Source organism: Theropithecus gelada, chromosome 10 (genome assembly GCF_003255815.1).
Source record: "Theropithecus gelada isolate Dixy chromosome 10, Tgel_1.0, whole genome shotgun sequence".
Taxonomy (NCBI): Eukaryota; Metazoa; Chordata; class Mammalia; order Primates; family Cercopithecidae; genus Theropithecus; species Theropithecus gelada.
This window is the reverse complement of record NC_037678.1, coordinates 70,204,928-70,221,367: the sequence shown is the minus strand read 5'-3', so window position 1 is coordinate 70,221,367 and position 16,440 is coordinate 70,204,928. Positions and strand designations below refer to the sequence as shown.

Sequence of the window (16,440 nt, the reverse complement as noted above, 5' to 3'; positions counted from 1 at the left end):
ACCTGGACGGTGGTTGGGGGCTGAGAGTAGGGACAGGGACGCCGTTGAGGGTGGCTGTGAGGTAAGCTGCAGTCAGGGTCCCACAGGCCTCCATGGCAGAGGGGACCAAGGGAGACCAGGCTGGCTGAGGAGGCAGGACTGGACCAAGGGGGTGGTGTGCAGGGCTCAGAGAATCTGGGGGAGGTGACGAAGACTGCCCACATCCAGTCCCAGCCTGGCCCCTGGCGGGCCTCTGTGCTGTCCACATCTGGTCCTCAACCACCTGGCAAGGTGGGCCAAGATGATCACCCCTGCCTGTCAAGGGGATGGCACCGCCCAAGGCTGCCTGGCAAGGAGGGAGCTGAGCAAGATCTGAGCTCTGTGTGCCCCCATGCTTCCCTGCAGACCCCTTGGAGGCCAGGGAGGAGGCACCCAGGGGAGGGGGCCAGGCCAAGGAAGAGAGGCCAACAGTGCTGCCACTGTAAATACCGAGCCCTGGGCGCTCGAGCAACACACCTGCTCCCCAGAGGCCCACCCTGCTGCCCAGTTTGCATTTCTAGGTGGCAGAGGGCCCCACCCGAGGGCAGCAGGGGCCACAAGGTAGGAAGCCTTGGTCTTCTCACTAAGAGCTCCTGGGGGCATGCCAGGGTGAGGGGCTGCAGCCCACAGGCCATGTCACAGAGAGAAGCTGTGGCCCAGAGTTGGGGGGTCAGCTAGCTCAGGACCATACTTCGGGGAAGGGCTGGCCAGATCCATGGCACAGAACCCAGGACCTGCCTACAGGATGCCACATATTGGGCCCGACCACTCCATCCTCCCAGAACCCTTCCATGCCAGACCCTCCCCAGATGGCCTGGTTGTGGCCTCTCTGCCCTTCTCTCCTGGTTGGAGCTTCTCTCCTGGGTCACAGGGAGCTTTTGGAAACATGTGACCCAAGAAACCCTGGCATTGGGCACCTCCTCCCTTCCCAGCCCCTGCTGCCACGCCTCTGCCCGGCTTCCCAGGCCACCTCGTCCCAGGCCCTTTCTCTGATCCCCCATCTATTCCAAGAGTGACTCAGTGGCCGTTCGTTGAGCACCTATTCAGTGCTAGGGCCTGGGAATAAAGCCCAGGACAGGAGACTCAGGCCACACGGGGTCAGCCCTGAAGGGCACCCTGTGGCGCCTGCTTCCAGCAATGAAAAACAGGGACTTGGCCAGGCGCGGTGGCTCACACCTGTAATCCCTGCACTTTGGGAGGCTGAGGCAGGCAGATCATGAGGTCAGGAGTTTGAGACCAGTCTGACCAACATGGTGAAACACTGTCTCTACTAAAAATACAAAAATTAGCCAGGCATGGTGGCGCATGCCTGTAATCCCAGCTACTAGGGAGGCTGAGGCAGGAGAATTGCTTGAACCTGGAAGGCGGAGTTTGCAGTGAGCCGAGATTGTGCCATTTGTACTCCAGCCTGGGCAACAGAGTGGGACTCCATCTCAAAAACAAGAAAGACAAACAGGGACTCAAATGTCCTTCCATAGGAGTGGTCAAAACGCTGGCTCTGGGTAGACCCAGTCCCCGTGGTCTGGGCAAGTTACTTCCCCTCGGAGACGACATTTCCTGCCCTGTGGAGCAGCGACATGTATAGCTCTGGGCTCACAGGGTCAGGCTGGGCACACAGTGGGCTCAGGAATGGGCCCCCAGTCACTGGGCTGACTGGACAACCTTCGAACTGTGGCTGGCCCACATCAGTGTCAGGGAGGCCAATGACTACATGAGAAAAAAGGTAGTGCCAATACTGCCTCATTGAAAAGAAAACGAGGCTCTGGTTACTTAGATAATATAAAAGTCTGAGAAAAATAGGCCCCCCAGACATCATTATTTTTCATTTTCTTTTTTCCTCCTTTCTTTTTTTTTCTTTTTTTTGAGACAGAGTTTTGCTCTTGTTACTCAGGCTGGAGTGCAGTGGTGCGATCTCGGCTCACAGCAACCTCTGCCTCCCAGGTTCAAGAGATTCTCCTGCCTCAGCCTCCCGAGTAGCTGGGATTACAGGCATGCGCCACCACACCCAGCTAATTTTGTATTTTTAGTAGAGACAGGATTTCTCCATGTTGGTCAGGCTGGTCTCAAACTCCTGACCTCAGGTGATTCACCTGCCTCGGCCTCCCAAAGTGCTGGGCTTACAGGCATGAGCCATCATGCCTGGCCTTCTCCTTTATTTTTCTACAATCATTGTAATACTTCTGAAATAAGGGGAGAAATCAGGGACATTTCTACAAAGACATGGCTCCTGCCCTCAGCAAGCTGACAACCGGCAGGGGTCCCACACTGGTGCCTGTTTGGCTTCAACCAAACCCCAGACTCCTCCAGGGAGGTGGAGACAGGGCTCATCACCCTTGAGTGTCACAAGGCCAACGCTGGTGTGACAAAAGTGGCCAAGAAACTGGAAGAGCCAAAGGGCCCTCAGTGCCTTCGTCCAGCCCCAGGCCTGCACGGTGTGGGAGCCCCAGTGTGTCCCAAGGCCCAGGCTGGAGGAGCAGCTTCATCTGAGAGGCGCACACACCAGGCCCTGACCTGCCCCAGCCAGGGCTCCACACCACTCTTGCTCAGCAATCCCCCGACTGCCCACCCTGCGGAAGGCGGAAGCAGGCCCAGCGAGCAGACCCCCGCTCTCCCCTGGCGCTGGCTTCCTGTCTGCCCAGGAGGTGAGTAATGTCCGCTCCCTGCCCCCATGCATCCCTTCTGGAGGCCAGGCGGGCCTCACATTTTCCGCTCAGGAAGGGGCAGAGTGAGAGGCCTGCTGAAGCACATCCAGGGGAAACGGAAGGAGCGGCCCCGCCTGCCCGGTCAGGAACCCAGGCCAGCCCCGGCCTGCAGGAGGCGCACTGGCTCACCTGCCTCTGTGCATGCCTTCGTTCATTTTCATCCACTCATTCACTCAACAAACAGTACCCCAGCACCTGCGCGGTGCCAGGCCCTGTGCTGGGTGCTGGAGTCCTGGCTCTCAGGGTGCTTATGGTACTTGGGGAGCAGACTGCATCAAACAGATCATCCCACCAGTGGGGGCGTAATTACAGACGGATGTGCTGTTCAGCCCCCAGGCAACGCCAGACCACAGTGCCTCTGGACAAAGTATCTCAGGCAGCCAGACTCCCTCCACACCCTATGATGTGCACAGAGCCCTGTTCAGACCCAAAAGAAAGTCAAAGCCCAAGCCCAAGCCTCGGCCAGGGCTTAGCTGAGGGTCTTTAGGGGACCTGGCCCGTGCCTGGGCAGGAAACTATGGCAGGAGCTGGCTTGCATGGCCCTGGGCCCCAAGGAGGGAGTGCCCCAAGTATGCGGAGAGGGCCTTCTTTGGTTCCCTAGCTCCCCTGCCCATCTTCTGGTCACCCTCACACATGGTCCCTACACCTGCCAAAGGGGAGAAAGGAGAAGCACTGGCACCTCCCCAACCCTGGCTGAGTTGCCCCAAGTCTCTCCCTGATTCTAAGTTTCCTCCCCATGAGATGAGAGCACTGTGATGGTGGCTCCCTGCCAAGCACCAGCAGCTATGATCGCAGGGACCCAGGAGCATCCCAGGACTTCAGAGTGTGGGGAGCTGGTATAAAGGGGTCTGGGAGACCAAGACTCGCAGACAGTGGCAGGGCTGGGGGCAGAAACCCAACTGTGTTTCAGGACAAGCAGACACTCACCCCGGTAGAACCTCAGAGACAAGCTCCCCGGGGAGTGAGAGCTGGCATCCGCACAACGCACTCTTGGGCTCAGTGGTTCCGCCATGGGATTTGCTCTGCCACTCGGCCTTCATCTGCCTTTAAAGAAGGGCCCCGACAAATCCACAGCTGTAGATCTGTGCTAACCGCCTGGCTCCCTGAAATCACTCCCGGCTGGATTCCTCGTCAGCAGGGAGGGGGTGCTGATACGGTTGGCATCTGGGTCCCCTCCAAATCTCATGGTAAGATGTGTCCTCCAGGGTTGGACGTGGGCCTGGTGGGAGGTGTCTGGGTCATGAGGGGCTTGGTGCTGTATGGAGTGAGTTCTCACTATGAGTTCGCGCGAGAGCTGGTTGTTTAAAAGAGCCTGGTACCTCTTCCCCCTCTCTTGCTCCCTCTCTCACCATAAGACATACCTGCTCCCCCTTCACCTTCTGCCATGTCTGTAAGCTTCCTGAGGCCTCACCAGAAGCCAAGCAGATGCTAGTGCCATGCCTGTACAGCCTGTGGAACTGTGGACCAAATACACTCTTCTCTTTATAAATTACCCAGCCTCAGGTATTCCTTTATAGCAAGACCAAACGGACCAACACAGGTGTGTCATCGGCACAGCCTTGGGAGTCCCCACACTCCTGGCAAAGAGAAAAGGCCCAGGTGCTCGGATGGGAAGGATGTCCCTAGAAACAAACAACCCAACTTATCCCCATCAGAGGCGGAGCTCCATCTGCTCTGCAATGGTGTGCTTGGACAGGGCTTAGTAAACGTCTGTTCATTTGTTCCTTCCGGGATAACAGACATTCAGCAGGCACCAACAATGGGCCAGGTTCACAACCGAGTCCCGGGGGCAGGGCAGAGACCGAGACTGACCTTACAGCAGGCCTCTGACTTCCACGGAGGCCTGAGGGCCACAGCCCACACACCAAGCTCACCCGGGCATCAGTGGGGTTGGGGGGCTTCTGCGATGGAGACCCTCAGGCAGGGAGTGGAGCACACAGAGGGCTAAGGTGGGTGCCTCTGCTTGGGCTGTCCCTACCTAGTCCTGCATCAATAACAGGGGCCTGAGAGTGCTCTGATGGGAGCCCCTTGACTCACTCATGGGAGCTGGACCTCACATGTCTGCACCATGAGCACCTTCAAGAGGGGCTGGCTGTGTGTCTCCATGGGGGCCGGAAGATGGCCCAGGACTCCAGGCTGGAAACCCACTGCTCTGGACAGACACCAACAGGCCCACAGGCCCAGAAGGGGCAGTAGAGGCCAGTCCAGCTGCCTGGGCCTTCCCAAGGCCTGTGCCCTGCCCAGGGTCTCAGCTGGCCAGCGGGGTGGCCCACAACTCCATGAGTGCCTCGGAGCAGACGGTGAGGCCTACGGCCCTGCGGTCAGCAGCATCCTCACTGTCCCAGCTCCGGTGTCCACCAGGAGGGGAAGGCAGTGTGTGACTACCCCAGGCTGGCCCTGCACTGGGCTCTTGGGGACCTACGGATCCCCCAGCCTCCCTGCATCTCTCAGCCTCGTCCTCATGGCCAGCCAGCGTCCGGGCAGCAGGTGCTGAGGGAGCTCCATGGACCCCACAGAAATGCCACTGTCAGCTACCTGATCCTGACAGCCCCCAAATCACCAGACCTCCCCAGGACGTGTCTCCAAGAGAGATCCCACTCTCAAATGGTGGTCATGGGGAATAACAGCAAGAGATCTGCTCGGGAATGAGTAGGGGGACCACGGCCCCTTCAGCCCCACTGCTCTGGGTTTCTGAACAACTGTCCCAGACCCTTCTTGCAGGGACCACAGCCTGCGGCCCCAGTTGAGCTCTGCAGGCACAGCCCTCAGTGTTCCTTGGGTGTGGCCTCAATCAGCTCAGTTGAGGCGGGAGGTCAGCTGCTGAGCTTGTCCCAGTCCCAGAGCCCCCCAGAGCACGTGGCTGCCCCCGCTGGGTCCCCACCACCGTGGGAACGCTGGAAGGCAGCACTGGCCTGGGAGGCTGGCAGCACGAGGGGGTCGTGCAGACCTCACGAGGCATCAGGCACAAAAGCCTTTTCTTTGCCGGCAGCCATGCACCCCACTCCTCCTGCAGCCACTCCCTGTGCTCCCTAGCCCCTGGTCCAGACACCTCCAGCTGCCTCCAGGCTGGGTCTCCTCCCAAACAAAGCCGGATTCAGGCCTGAGAAGGCTGTCGGGAGGCAGGCGCACAGGTTCTGCCATGGAGATGAACTTTGACCCAAACAGCAAGGCTCCTACCCCTTATTTACTCTTTAAGGCTGACCCGTTTCACAGAGTTAACATTACACCCCTTTTTAACCCGTACCTCCCTCCCACATTCCAGGCCTCGACCTTCAACCCCTCCTAATTGCTGGCTCCGGCTCCTACACCCCAGTTCTCTGGGGCCCAGCTTACTCATCCCCTGCCCCCAACCATCTCCTCCGCGGAAACAAAGGCGATGCCGGGCTGCTGTGCTCACAGAGCCACCTCACAACCCTGGCACACCAAGGTAGATGCCAGGGCCCCAGAGCCCAACCACTTGGGGGAGTCCACATGGAGGCCAGGGTGGATCTTTGGGGTCTGATTCCTGACCCTAACTCTCCAATCCCTGAGAAGGAAGCCTCGATTCCAAGGGAGGCTGGAGTAGGCTGTCTGGCAGGCCCTGCGCAGGAGGGCCAGGACTAGGGAAGAATCCAGACAGCTCCCCAGCCAGCCGCATCACATCCCAAGGGGCTAGGACGCATGTGGACAGCTGCACTGCCTGGTCACTCACCAGGTGACCCGGGCTATAGCCTCACACATGGCTACAGAAACACAGGTTGTTTCCCTTGCTGGGCAGCGGAACTGCTCTGGGTTAGGTACACAGTGAACCTTCCCAGGCCTGCCCCTGGTAACTCTGAAACCCATATCGCAGAAACCCATGGCATCTCGGCTATCAAGTAGACCCCCGGCCTCACAGGCTGCCAGTCCCATGGGCTCCCTCCCTCATCTTTGGGAGGAAGGAGCCAGGGGCTGGGGCAGTGGGGCCCATGGAGATGCTGAGAACGCTGGGGGCAGTGCAAGCTTGGCTGTGGGCCACCCGAAGGCCTTGGCCCAGATTCCGCCACCCTGGAGTATGTCCACACCTCTCACCTGAGGACAACTGGGAGCAAGGGGCCGGGCACAGCCCCTCCTCAACCGCCACCAAGGGGCACTCACCGTCCTCTTGACTGTGGAGGTTCTGTGGGCTCCGCATCCTCTCGTCCTGGCTGGGGCTCAGGCTGGAGGCCAGGTGCGGGTCAGCTGACATCCATGTGGAGTCGCTCATATCAAAATCCTCGCTGCTCACAGAAGTCTCATCCTGAGCAGGGACAAAGAAGGTGGGCATTCAGCAGGAACGGGCTCTCATCGGCCCGAGGCAGCCTTGTGGGTGGACCCCAGGGCCAGTGGGCGTTTGCGAGTACCCCGAAGGCCTCAGGGAGCCCTCACACCTTGAAGTGAGGGCTGGGTAGTGCTCCCCCTTGCCCAGTGGAAGTGGCCCCAGCTCTGGTTCCTGTCGGAAGCCAAGGCTAAGGGCCGGTGCTGTCTGTAATTGAAGACAATTATGAGGTCTCGCATCCTGCAGGGGCGGATGGCAGGGCCTGGCTCTTACCCTTGTGAGCCAAGGTTGAAACAAGTGCTATAAACAAGGGCTGCCGCTCCCTGCTCCCAGCCCAGGGACCAGGGCTCACTCTGCACAGGACCCGGCGGCAAGAAGCGGGCAGCAGGACATGCCGGCCACCGGGCACTGAGGCTGAGCTGAGTGCCCCCAGCAGGCCCGGCGCCCTGACTCCCATGAAGCATGCATGGAATTCCTTTCTCCCACTCCCCCAGCCCAGAGGACATTTCTGTCTTCCTCCTTCCTAACCTTTGCTGTGCTTCAAAGATACGCTCTTGGGCAGCTTCCAGGGCTGAAAGGGCCAGCCCCAGAAGTGCAGAGAAGGAAGGGGGCGGGGCAGGCCAGGGTTCGGACCAGACCGCAAAGGGGGTTCAGCTCAAGGGCCTGGGGGGCCGCCAGGGCGTTCCAAACAGCCGGATGGCCTGCTAGAGAGGACCACGCCTGCCTCCTCTCCCCTCGCTGCTGGCTTCGGCGGCCCTTGGCCAGTCATCCGGGAACCCCCGGGGCGGGGCCCCTTCAACCCAGCCCTCCAGCGGGAAGGGCCCCCACCTCCTCCGGCCCAGCCTTTCAGGAGCAGCAAGCAACTGTGCCTGGGAGCTGGCTGTAAAACCAAGAAAGATGACCCAGCAGCTCCCACACCCGGAGTTCTGGCCTCCCCCCAGCAAGACACAATGGCCTCTGTGGGCCCCCAGTGAGGACCTCTGGCAGAGCACCCCCCAAGCCTCCCCTCTGGGGCCCCTCACAGACGCCTCTTTTATAGTGAGCACACACACTTTGGTTGCAACTTTCTTAGGCTGCTGTCCCTGAGGCAGACACATCTGCTCCAAGTGCTAGGGAACCAGTGTGGATTCGCCTCCACTCCCTCCCCCACCAGCTGGGCTGGTAGGGAGTTTCCTGGAATTTATAGCTTCTGTGCAGTGTGGACCCTCTGCTGAATCCAGAGGACAGGAGCTGGGCTGTGACGACTGCAGTCCCCACGCGGCACACCCAGGGCCTCGGGGAATGGATAGAGCCCACATGTCCTCTGGTGTCCTCTCCCCACACACAGGCACACACACTCACTCTGCCTCCCTCCCACAGGCTGCCTGCTCCATAAACACAAGCACCTCCACCCACAGCCCTCCTTCATGAAAACTCACTCACACCCAGACACACACACACACGTTCAAAAGGCTCCCCGCACAAAGAGTACAAAGGGACAACAAAACTCTCCCCTGTGCTAACTGGATGGAGGGAGACGAGGGGGAGGGGGAAGAGAGGCTGGCAGGTCGGGGAAGGTTCCTTGGAGTCTTGAGCAAGGCTGCAAGGGGCAGGCGGCTCCCCATCTTCCCAGCTGGTCCTGCCATGCTGGCTCCAGGAACCAGGAACAGAGCATCTCGCGTGGGCCCCTTGCTACTTCCTGGCTGCCCAGGGGGTGCCATGCTCAGGGTTTGACCTGAAGTCACAGCTGAAGGAGAAAGACTCTGGGTATTGTTCAAATGCTCATGACTTAAAAGACAGAGTATCCTAGTAACAGTTGAAAGCGCCACCTACTCCAAACTCCCCATCCATCCATTCGACAGGTATTTACTGAGCACCTACTACGGGCCAAGCTCCCCTCTAGGTGCTGGGAAACTCAGCTGTGGACCAGACACACTCCTGGCCTGTCTGGCACCCCTCATCCGCAAGGGAGATGGACAATGAGCAGAAAAGCATTGAAGAGGGCCGCAAAGCACACAGAAGTGGGGCGAGAGGGCAAAGGGACCTGTTTGCCAGGGCAGCCCAGGAAAACCCCACGGGTCAGAAATGCTGGAGCGGAGGCCTGCAAGATGTGAGAAGGGGAGCCCGTGAGGTCTGTGTGGCTCCACGCACTTTTCAGGCACAGGCAGCAGCAAGTGGGGCACAAGCTGCTGGGTTTGAGGAGAGGCAAGGAGGCCACTGTGGGCAGGCGTGGGCGGGCACACGGGGCAGAGGAGCCACACGAAAAGGTCCCCTCCCACAGTGCACGCAACCCTGGCAGGGCCGTACCTGCCATCTCTAGCTTGGAGAAAGGCTCTTGAACTCCACTCAATACACGGGGGGTGGAGCAGCGGGGACGGCTCGCATACTCCGGCCTCACTCAGCCGACTTCAAAACCGTAACAACAGAAGGCAAAGCTTCTCAGGGGCCCAGCGCTCCCCTGGGCTTGTGGCATTTCACCCTCACTACAGGCCTACCAGGTAGGTACAGTTGTCAGCCCCGCTCCACAGATGAGGAAACCGAGGCTCCAGGAGGTTAAGGGGCTTGCCCAAGGTCACGGGCTAACATGAGGCACAGCCAGATCTGTGCAGTCGCCAAGGACTGGACACGCCCTCCTAACTGAGTTGGCCCTCGCCTAGAACCCACACTGCTGCTGTGAGCCACAATCCCAACTCCAAGCTGTATCCAGCTGTCGCTGTCTTGTGGATCTCTGCCCTGTCTTTCCCCGGAAAACCTTAAGGTCCTTCCAACAGTGGGGACCAGACTGTACGTCCTCTGAATCCTGCACAAGGCAATGAGACTTGTTGAATCCACTGAATTGCCTGGCATGGTGTTGGTTGTTTAATGAGGACGCGGCATTAATTTGACAATTAAGGACTCTGGTCCCATTGCGCATAGTTCTTGAATGGAGGGCATCTGAAGCCCAGGATGCAGGCTGGTGGGCCGGTGGCAGCCGGGTGCCCTGTAATGCCTCCCTCCTGCTGCTGCCAGCCACCCCACACACAGCCAGGGTTTCTCTGGCTCACATCACTGAACTGCTCACCCAAACGCCCCTCCACCCCTCACTTCCTTGATGGGTTCCACTGGGAAAAGGTGGGCTACACCTAACCTGGCATAAAAATTACCTGATTAGGAGGAGCACCCAGTGCCCACAGGCACAGGGCTTCAGGCTAAGGGTTTTATGAGATTTCCTCCCATGACCCCATAACACAGGCACCCATGTCAGGCCTAGCTCCAGCTCTGACAACTGCCCCTGTGAGGCCTGCCCCGCCTGCCCCAACTGCCCAGGGGCACGGAGCCAGCAGCACAGCTGGTGTGTAAACCCAGGCGGTCTGTGCCCAGAGCCTGTATCACAGTGTCACCGCACCATGGGCCACCTCACATCTCCTCCCTTCAATGGGAGGAACCAGATTCCTTAACGACCAAGTGTCTCAAGATGAGGCCCAGAGGGAACTCATGGGTGATGAGGCTATATTTACACACGCACACACACACAACACACACACACACTCATGCATGCTCACTTTCTTCAATGAGTTGATGTACATTTATTGAGCATCTACTATGTGCTGGCATTGTGCTAGGGACATAGATAACCAAGGCAGGGTTCCTTCACACCAGGCCTTGTTAGCTAGGAAAAGGGACCAGCAAAAATTCTGACCCATCTGTAGGTGCAGTGGGGAGAAACTGTGGACACACTGCTTCGTTACCTAACAATGATTGTTCTCTCCCCAGCTCCCAAGGAGTTTTCCCACAGCCTCCAGGGTTCTGCCAGGTGAACCCCAGTTTTGTGAAAGAGGTGCTAAGATTCTGATATCTTGACTGCTATGGCTTTTTTTTAAAGACAGGATCTTACTGTCACATAGGCTGGAGCACAGTGGTGCAATCATGGCTAACTGCAGCCTCGAGCCCCCAGGCTCCTGCCTCAGCCTCCCAAGGAGCTGGCACTACAGGCATACACCACCAAGCCTGGCTAACTTTTAACTTTTTGTAGAGACAAGGGCTCACTATATTGCCCAGGCTGGTCTCAAACCCCTGGGCTCGAGTGCCTCGGCCTCCCAAAGTGCTGGGAGTACAGGTGTGAGCTGCCACACCTGGCTGTTACAGCAATTTTTTTTTTAAGTGAGAAATCAAGTCTATTAAGCCTAACTTTTCAAAAACACACAATACAAAAATAAGTTTTGGTCAGACTTACACAAACCCTTCAACACCCACACTTTCAAGGGCTGAGCTAGAGAAGACTTCCCAAGACCCTCTGCAACCTGTCTGGCGCAGCACAGTCCAGTTCATGGGTATAAGTCCCCCAGTCGCAGACGGGCAGACTACAGCTCCAGTCCCTCACTCACACCCTAAGCCAAGGCTGGAGAAGCAGGCTAATCACAGGGCAGTTACAGGTACACACAGATCAGGATCTGTCAGCGACGACTGGGCAGAAGGGGAAAATACACCCAAGTCCAGAGGGCCATGCTGGAGGCAACGGTGCAGGTTTGAGAGTGACCAAGGCCTCAGGCCTGCTCAGAGACCCAAGGTGCTCACTGGCTCACCCAGAGGTCACAGGGTGCCTCTTACTTTTCCCTTCTGGAATGTCAGATGAATTGGGGCTAATTTCTCCCTTTCTGTTAACAAACTTCAACAAAACTTAGAGAATAAAAGTGTGGGCTGGGTGCGATGGCTCACACCTGTAATGCCAACATTTTGGGAGGCTGAGGTGAATGAATTGCTTAAGGCCAGAAGTTCAAGACCCATCTGGGCAACACAGTGAGACCCTGTCTCTATTTACAAAAGAAAAGTGTGTGCAGTCTATTACTTCTGGGTTCCCTCTCCTCAGGCCCCATGTGACTGTCCAGTCAGCTACCCCCTGGTTTCTCTAGCCTCTGCCCTTTGGAAACCCTGAAGCCCGTGGCCTTGCCCACCCAGCAATCATTTATTCCAGCACCAAAGCCATCATGGGTCACAGGGTAATAGAGCCAAAGCCAAATGCTCTTCTGAAAAGGGAACTTAAGAGTTAGGCAGGCAGATGGGTAGCACCCAGTCAGCCTCTGGGACACACCCCAACCTGGGAGCCCTGCCTCTGGGGCAGAGGGAGAGGAGCTGACCAGACCCTCCCTGCTCTTATCTTCAGTCCAAAATTCATGGGCAGGTTCAGTTTCTCTCCACCCAGCTTCTGAGGCCCTTCCTCTTCTGCAGGGTAACTAGCACAACCACTGCCCAGCCCAGGAGGAGGAGAAAACGGGAGACCAGAGGGGAAATGGTGGAAACGGGACTGTATCCATGGCTTGTAACTACGGGCAGGTGCTATCAGTAACCTGATTATTTTACAACTGGGGTCAATTTCTCTGCAACTGGGTTCCTGGTGCCTCTGAAGTTGAGCCATTTGCATCCTCCAGGACCCGGGATCCTGGGGCGTGCCTCACACAGTATTTTCCAGACCCTTCCTGAGAGCTGTAATTCTATCTCTACGGCTTGCTTGAGAAAGAAAAGGAGGAGGATTTGCTGAGAATTTAGTGCAATTGTAAGCCATAAGCCCTGACGAGGAGCCCTGGGTGTGTGTTTCAGAGGAAGGCGGGGGCAGGGATGTGCAGGGGATGTTTCTGGGCCGAGCAGGAAAGAGACCCCTCTCTATAAAGCCCCCAGGCTTGTTCAACAGGAGGCTAAAGCTCCCATTGGGAAGCACACCAGCCTCAGGCGGTTGCCCCAGCACCAGCTCTATCCCAAAGTGGAGTCTCTTCTCAACCCACTGGTAGGCACCACCTTCTGGGCACCTGCAGGCCCTTTCCAGGCCCTGGACATTCTTCCGCAAGAGGCGACTCTCCCCCTTGTCTCCATGTCAGCGAGCATTACACACACAGCCTTCTGAGCATGCCAAGAAGGTACTGAACCACATGTGACCCCAACTTAACCACTTCAGTTCATCAGATGGCTTATTAATGGGAGACGAAAAACCCCCAGGATCTAAAGCACCAGGGGTTCAAATCCTTGTTGTGAAAGGGCTGCACACATAAAATGTGAGGGTGGTCTGCGCCACAGATATATGAAATATGAGGGTGGTCTGAGCTCCTGGGGGTGTGGGGTCCCAAAGCTGTTGTTTCATGGCTACAACCCAAGCCCACATAGCCACCAGGGAAGGAGGCCAGCCTTCCAGCACTCCCTGCACAATTCCACTCCTTCCTGCGAACATGCCTCCTCTGCTTACTAGCCATGCAAGCACCAGCTCTTCTGGGAAATATGAGGCAGGGAGAGCGGAGACACAGCCAATCACCTACCATACTGGAGTCATTCTCGCTGTCTCTCCCTCACACTCACTCACACACACACTGCGTCTGTCAGAAGCGTATTCCCATCTACATGTGGTCCTGTTGTCCCTGCTGTCATGGACGCCTGGATGCTGGAAGTGAGCATTTCCCACACCTTCCCACTGTATATCGAGTGGAAAACAGGCTTTTGTTCCTAAGCAAAGGCACCTGGCTGCTCCCCATCAGCATTCCTCACCACGAGGGCCTCGCTGGTACCCCAGACCCTGCCATTAACAGGGGTTTCTTTAAAGTGAGGTTGGAGAGAGGAGCTTCAGCAGACAGGGATCTTCCAGCCAAAAGGAAGGCTGGAAGGGAGCCGCTGTGAGCTAATCCCCTGCAGGGCTGTCCTTCCAAGAAAGGCACCCAGACAACACAGAAAAAGTTCTTGAGCAACTCCCAGGCGGTCCAGCTCCACAGAGCCCCAGGGTAGCCGCCACAGGAAAAGTTCCCCAAAGGCGTCTTCTCAGCTGGGAGGAAGGCCGCAGTGATCTCTGTTCCCACTGTGCTGCACGAAGGTGCTGAATAGGGTGGTGTCGCCCAGCTCTAGAGGTGCTGTCTTAAAACCCTGCTCTATTAAGCAAGCCTCAGCCTGAGCCTGGATTAGACAGGAGCTTGATATTATTCAAGGACACATTTAGGCCCTAATGGCTTTCCAATGAAGGGGTAATTTACTACCCGGGGGGTTAAACTACCAGGGGGCCTGGGCCATAAATGGGCCTTTTCCCCAGACCAATTCAGTCCAGAATCTGGCCTGCGTCAGGGGTCAAGACAGGGGCCTGGTCCCATCACACAGACGGCTCTCCCCAGAAGAGTCATGAGGTCCCCCAAACACCTCTCCGCACACCCCCTTTTTGGTGTGTGTGAGTTGGGGTGGGGGCAGGCTGGGGTTGCCAGCTGATTCTGGGATAAGTAGGGCTTTATCTCAAGGGACAATCTATTTCAAGCCACAATCCTTCTCAGAAAGGGGAGGAAATCACAGAGTCCAAACACCATTTCAGGTGAAATCAGGAGGTTATTCATCTCCCCTCAGAGCAGACAGAAAGGAAAATCAATGTTTTAGAGGGGGAAAAAAGGTTCCATTTGAATTAATGGGTTTGTGGCTTCTCCATTGATCTGAGCCTCTTCACACTTTCTTTCTGTGCTTTTGTGCTCTTGGGGAGAGGGGAGGGAGTAGGGAATGGGGAGGAGGGGGTGGGCCTCCCATAAGGAAAAGGACGGTCTAACCTTAACCTTTCTACAGGAATAATGCTAATTAGCGAGGCTTAATGAGAAGTTCCCCCAGGAAGCGCAGCCCGGTAGGGGCGGCCGGACTCGGGCAAACGCAGCTCTGGGTGGAAGCAGGGTCACTTCTGCTCCCGAGTGGCTGGAATAAATATGCGGATTGCACTCCCTCCTCCTCCCCACCCAAAGTGTCCAGCCTTGAGGACTAGGTGGAGGGAGGAGAGAGCGGGCGGAGGTGTAAATCCAACTTAACCCCTGCGCGCGCCCTCGAGCCGGCCGGCTGCCCCCGCCCCGCCGTGTCCCCTCATTAAGGAAGGCCCCTTTGCCAGGGGCCGCCGACGCCCGCGGCTTCCGGTCAGACGGTGCACCTGAGAGGGACACCCCGTCCCCTCCCGGGAAGGACCCGGGCCTGCCGAAGTGGGTTCAACTCTGCAAACCGCGTCTCAACTCCCCGCGCCGCGCCGGGGAACCCCTCCCTGCCACTCAACGCTTCCCGTCCTCACATCCCCAAACACAGTCCACTTCCCTTCTCGTGGCGGCCGCGACAACCCGAGCCCGGCTCCCACCCCGCCGCCAGCGAAAGCCTCCCTCCCCGAGACGCGGTGCCGAGCCCGCTGCACACCGAGCGGCCGTCGCACAATACCACGGCGCGGCGCGCACAATCACAGCCCCCCAGGACTCGCGGCGCGCACCCCGGCCGGGGTGCGCCCCGCGACCCCGGGCGCTCGGGACCAGACACACCTCTCGGGCGCCCCGCGGCCCCCACAATGCAGCCTTCATCGCCCCCCCCACTCTGGGGCACACTCACCCGCCCCCCGCCCCAGCCCACTCCTCCCAGGGCGCAGCCGCTCCCCCGCGCCCCCTTCCTCAGCCCCGGCAAAGGAAGCTCCCCCTGCGTCCCCCTCCCCAGAACCACCCCCAGCCCCCCGCCCCCCTAACCGCAGCTCAACGGCCGGCGGCAGCAGCCGGAGAAGGGGGGCGGCGGCCGGGGCCCCGGAAACGGCCCGATCGTCGGGATCCTGGCCGGACTCCGTACCTGGGCGGGAGGCGAGGCGGAGATGGGCGGTCGGGATCCGCGAGTGAGCGGGGCGGGCGGCGGTGACAGCCCCACAGCTCCAGCTGCTGCTGCTGCTGCTGCCGCCGCGGCCGCCCGGGGAGAGGGGCTGGCACCGCCGCGGCGCGTCACTGCCCGGCCCGGGGGCGGGGGTGGCCAGGAGGAGGGCCCAGGCGAGCAGCGGCGGCAGCGGCGGCGGCGCCGCGGCCCGGAGGAAGGGGGAGGGGGCACCGGGCACGGGGAGGCGGGGGAGGGGGGCGGGACCGGGCACGGGGCGGGGGCGGGGGCGGGGGCGGGGGGAGGGGAGCGCAGGGAGGGCGCAGGCAGGGGGAGTAGGAGGAGCAGCAGGAGAAGGTGGCGGAGGGGCGGGTGAGAGGGAGGAGTGGGCACGGGGGGGAAGGGGAGAGAGGAAAAGGAGGCACCCAGGGAGAGGGGAGAGGAGAAAGGAGGGAGAGAGGCGCGGGGGGAGAAGAGAAGGAAGGAGGGGGCGCTGGGCCAGGTAGGGGGGGGATAAGGGCGCGCTGGACGCGCCGCCGTGCGCTTCGGTGGGGAGAGCGCTCTTAAGGGGGAAGCGCTTCGAGGAAGATCCTTGCAAGGGGCTGAGCCCGGAAAGAAGGCGCTGGGATCTGTGCCTACCCATCGCTCCCGGAGGCCGCGGTCTCTGGGTCCGGTGGGGGCTGGGGGGCGCGGGCACCCGGCAGGCTGTCTGCGGTCAGGCCAGGAGAGGAGACTTGGCCCAAAGAAAGTGACTCAGGCACCCTCAGGAACTCTCGGCGTCCGGGGCCCCTTCGGGCAGCCCTCGACCCCAGTGCGTCTCTTGGGTCCCCAGGGACGCGGGTACTTGTGGGGCGGGGCTGCCGGGCCTCGGGGTTCGGCTCC

At 59.1% G+C, this 16,440-nt stretch overlaps 1 protein-coding gene across 3 annotated transcripts in view; it reads right to left on the bottom strand.

The window, feature by feature from the left end:
• The window catches only part of NOL4L (nucleolar protein 4 like), a 147,371-nt gene that overhangs the window by 23,878 nt on the left and 107,053 nt on the right, over positions 1 to 16,440 (bottom strand). For 2 of the 3 annotated variants that reach the window (XM_025400208.1, XM_025400209.1), the window contains exons 1-2: positions 15,544 to 15,760; positions 6,837 to 6,978 (exon numbers count right to left, since the gene is read on the bottom strand). In XM_025400208.1, the coding sequence (XP_025255993.1) occupies positions 6,837 to 6,945 (109 nt within the window). In that variant the 5' untranslated portion in view covers positions 6,946 to 6,978; positions 15,544 to 15,760. Of the gene's footprint in view, positions 1 to 6,836; positions 6,979 to 15,543; positions 15,761 to 16,440 lie in introns of those variants that run through there. The other variant, XM_025400206.1, reaches the window with a different exon arrangement.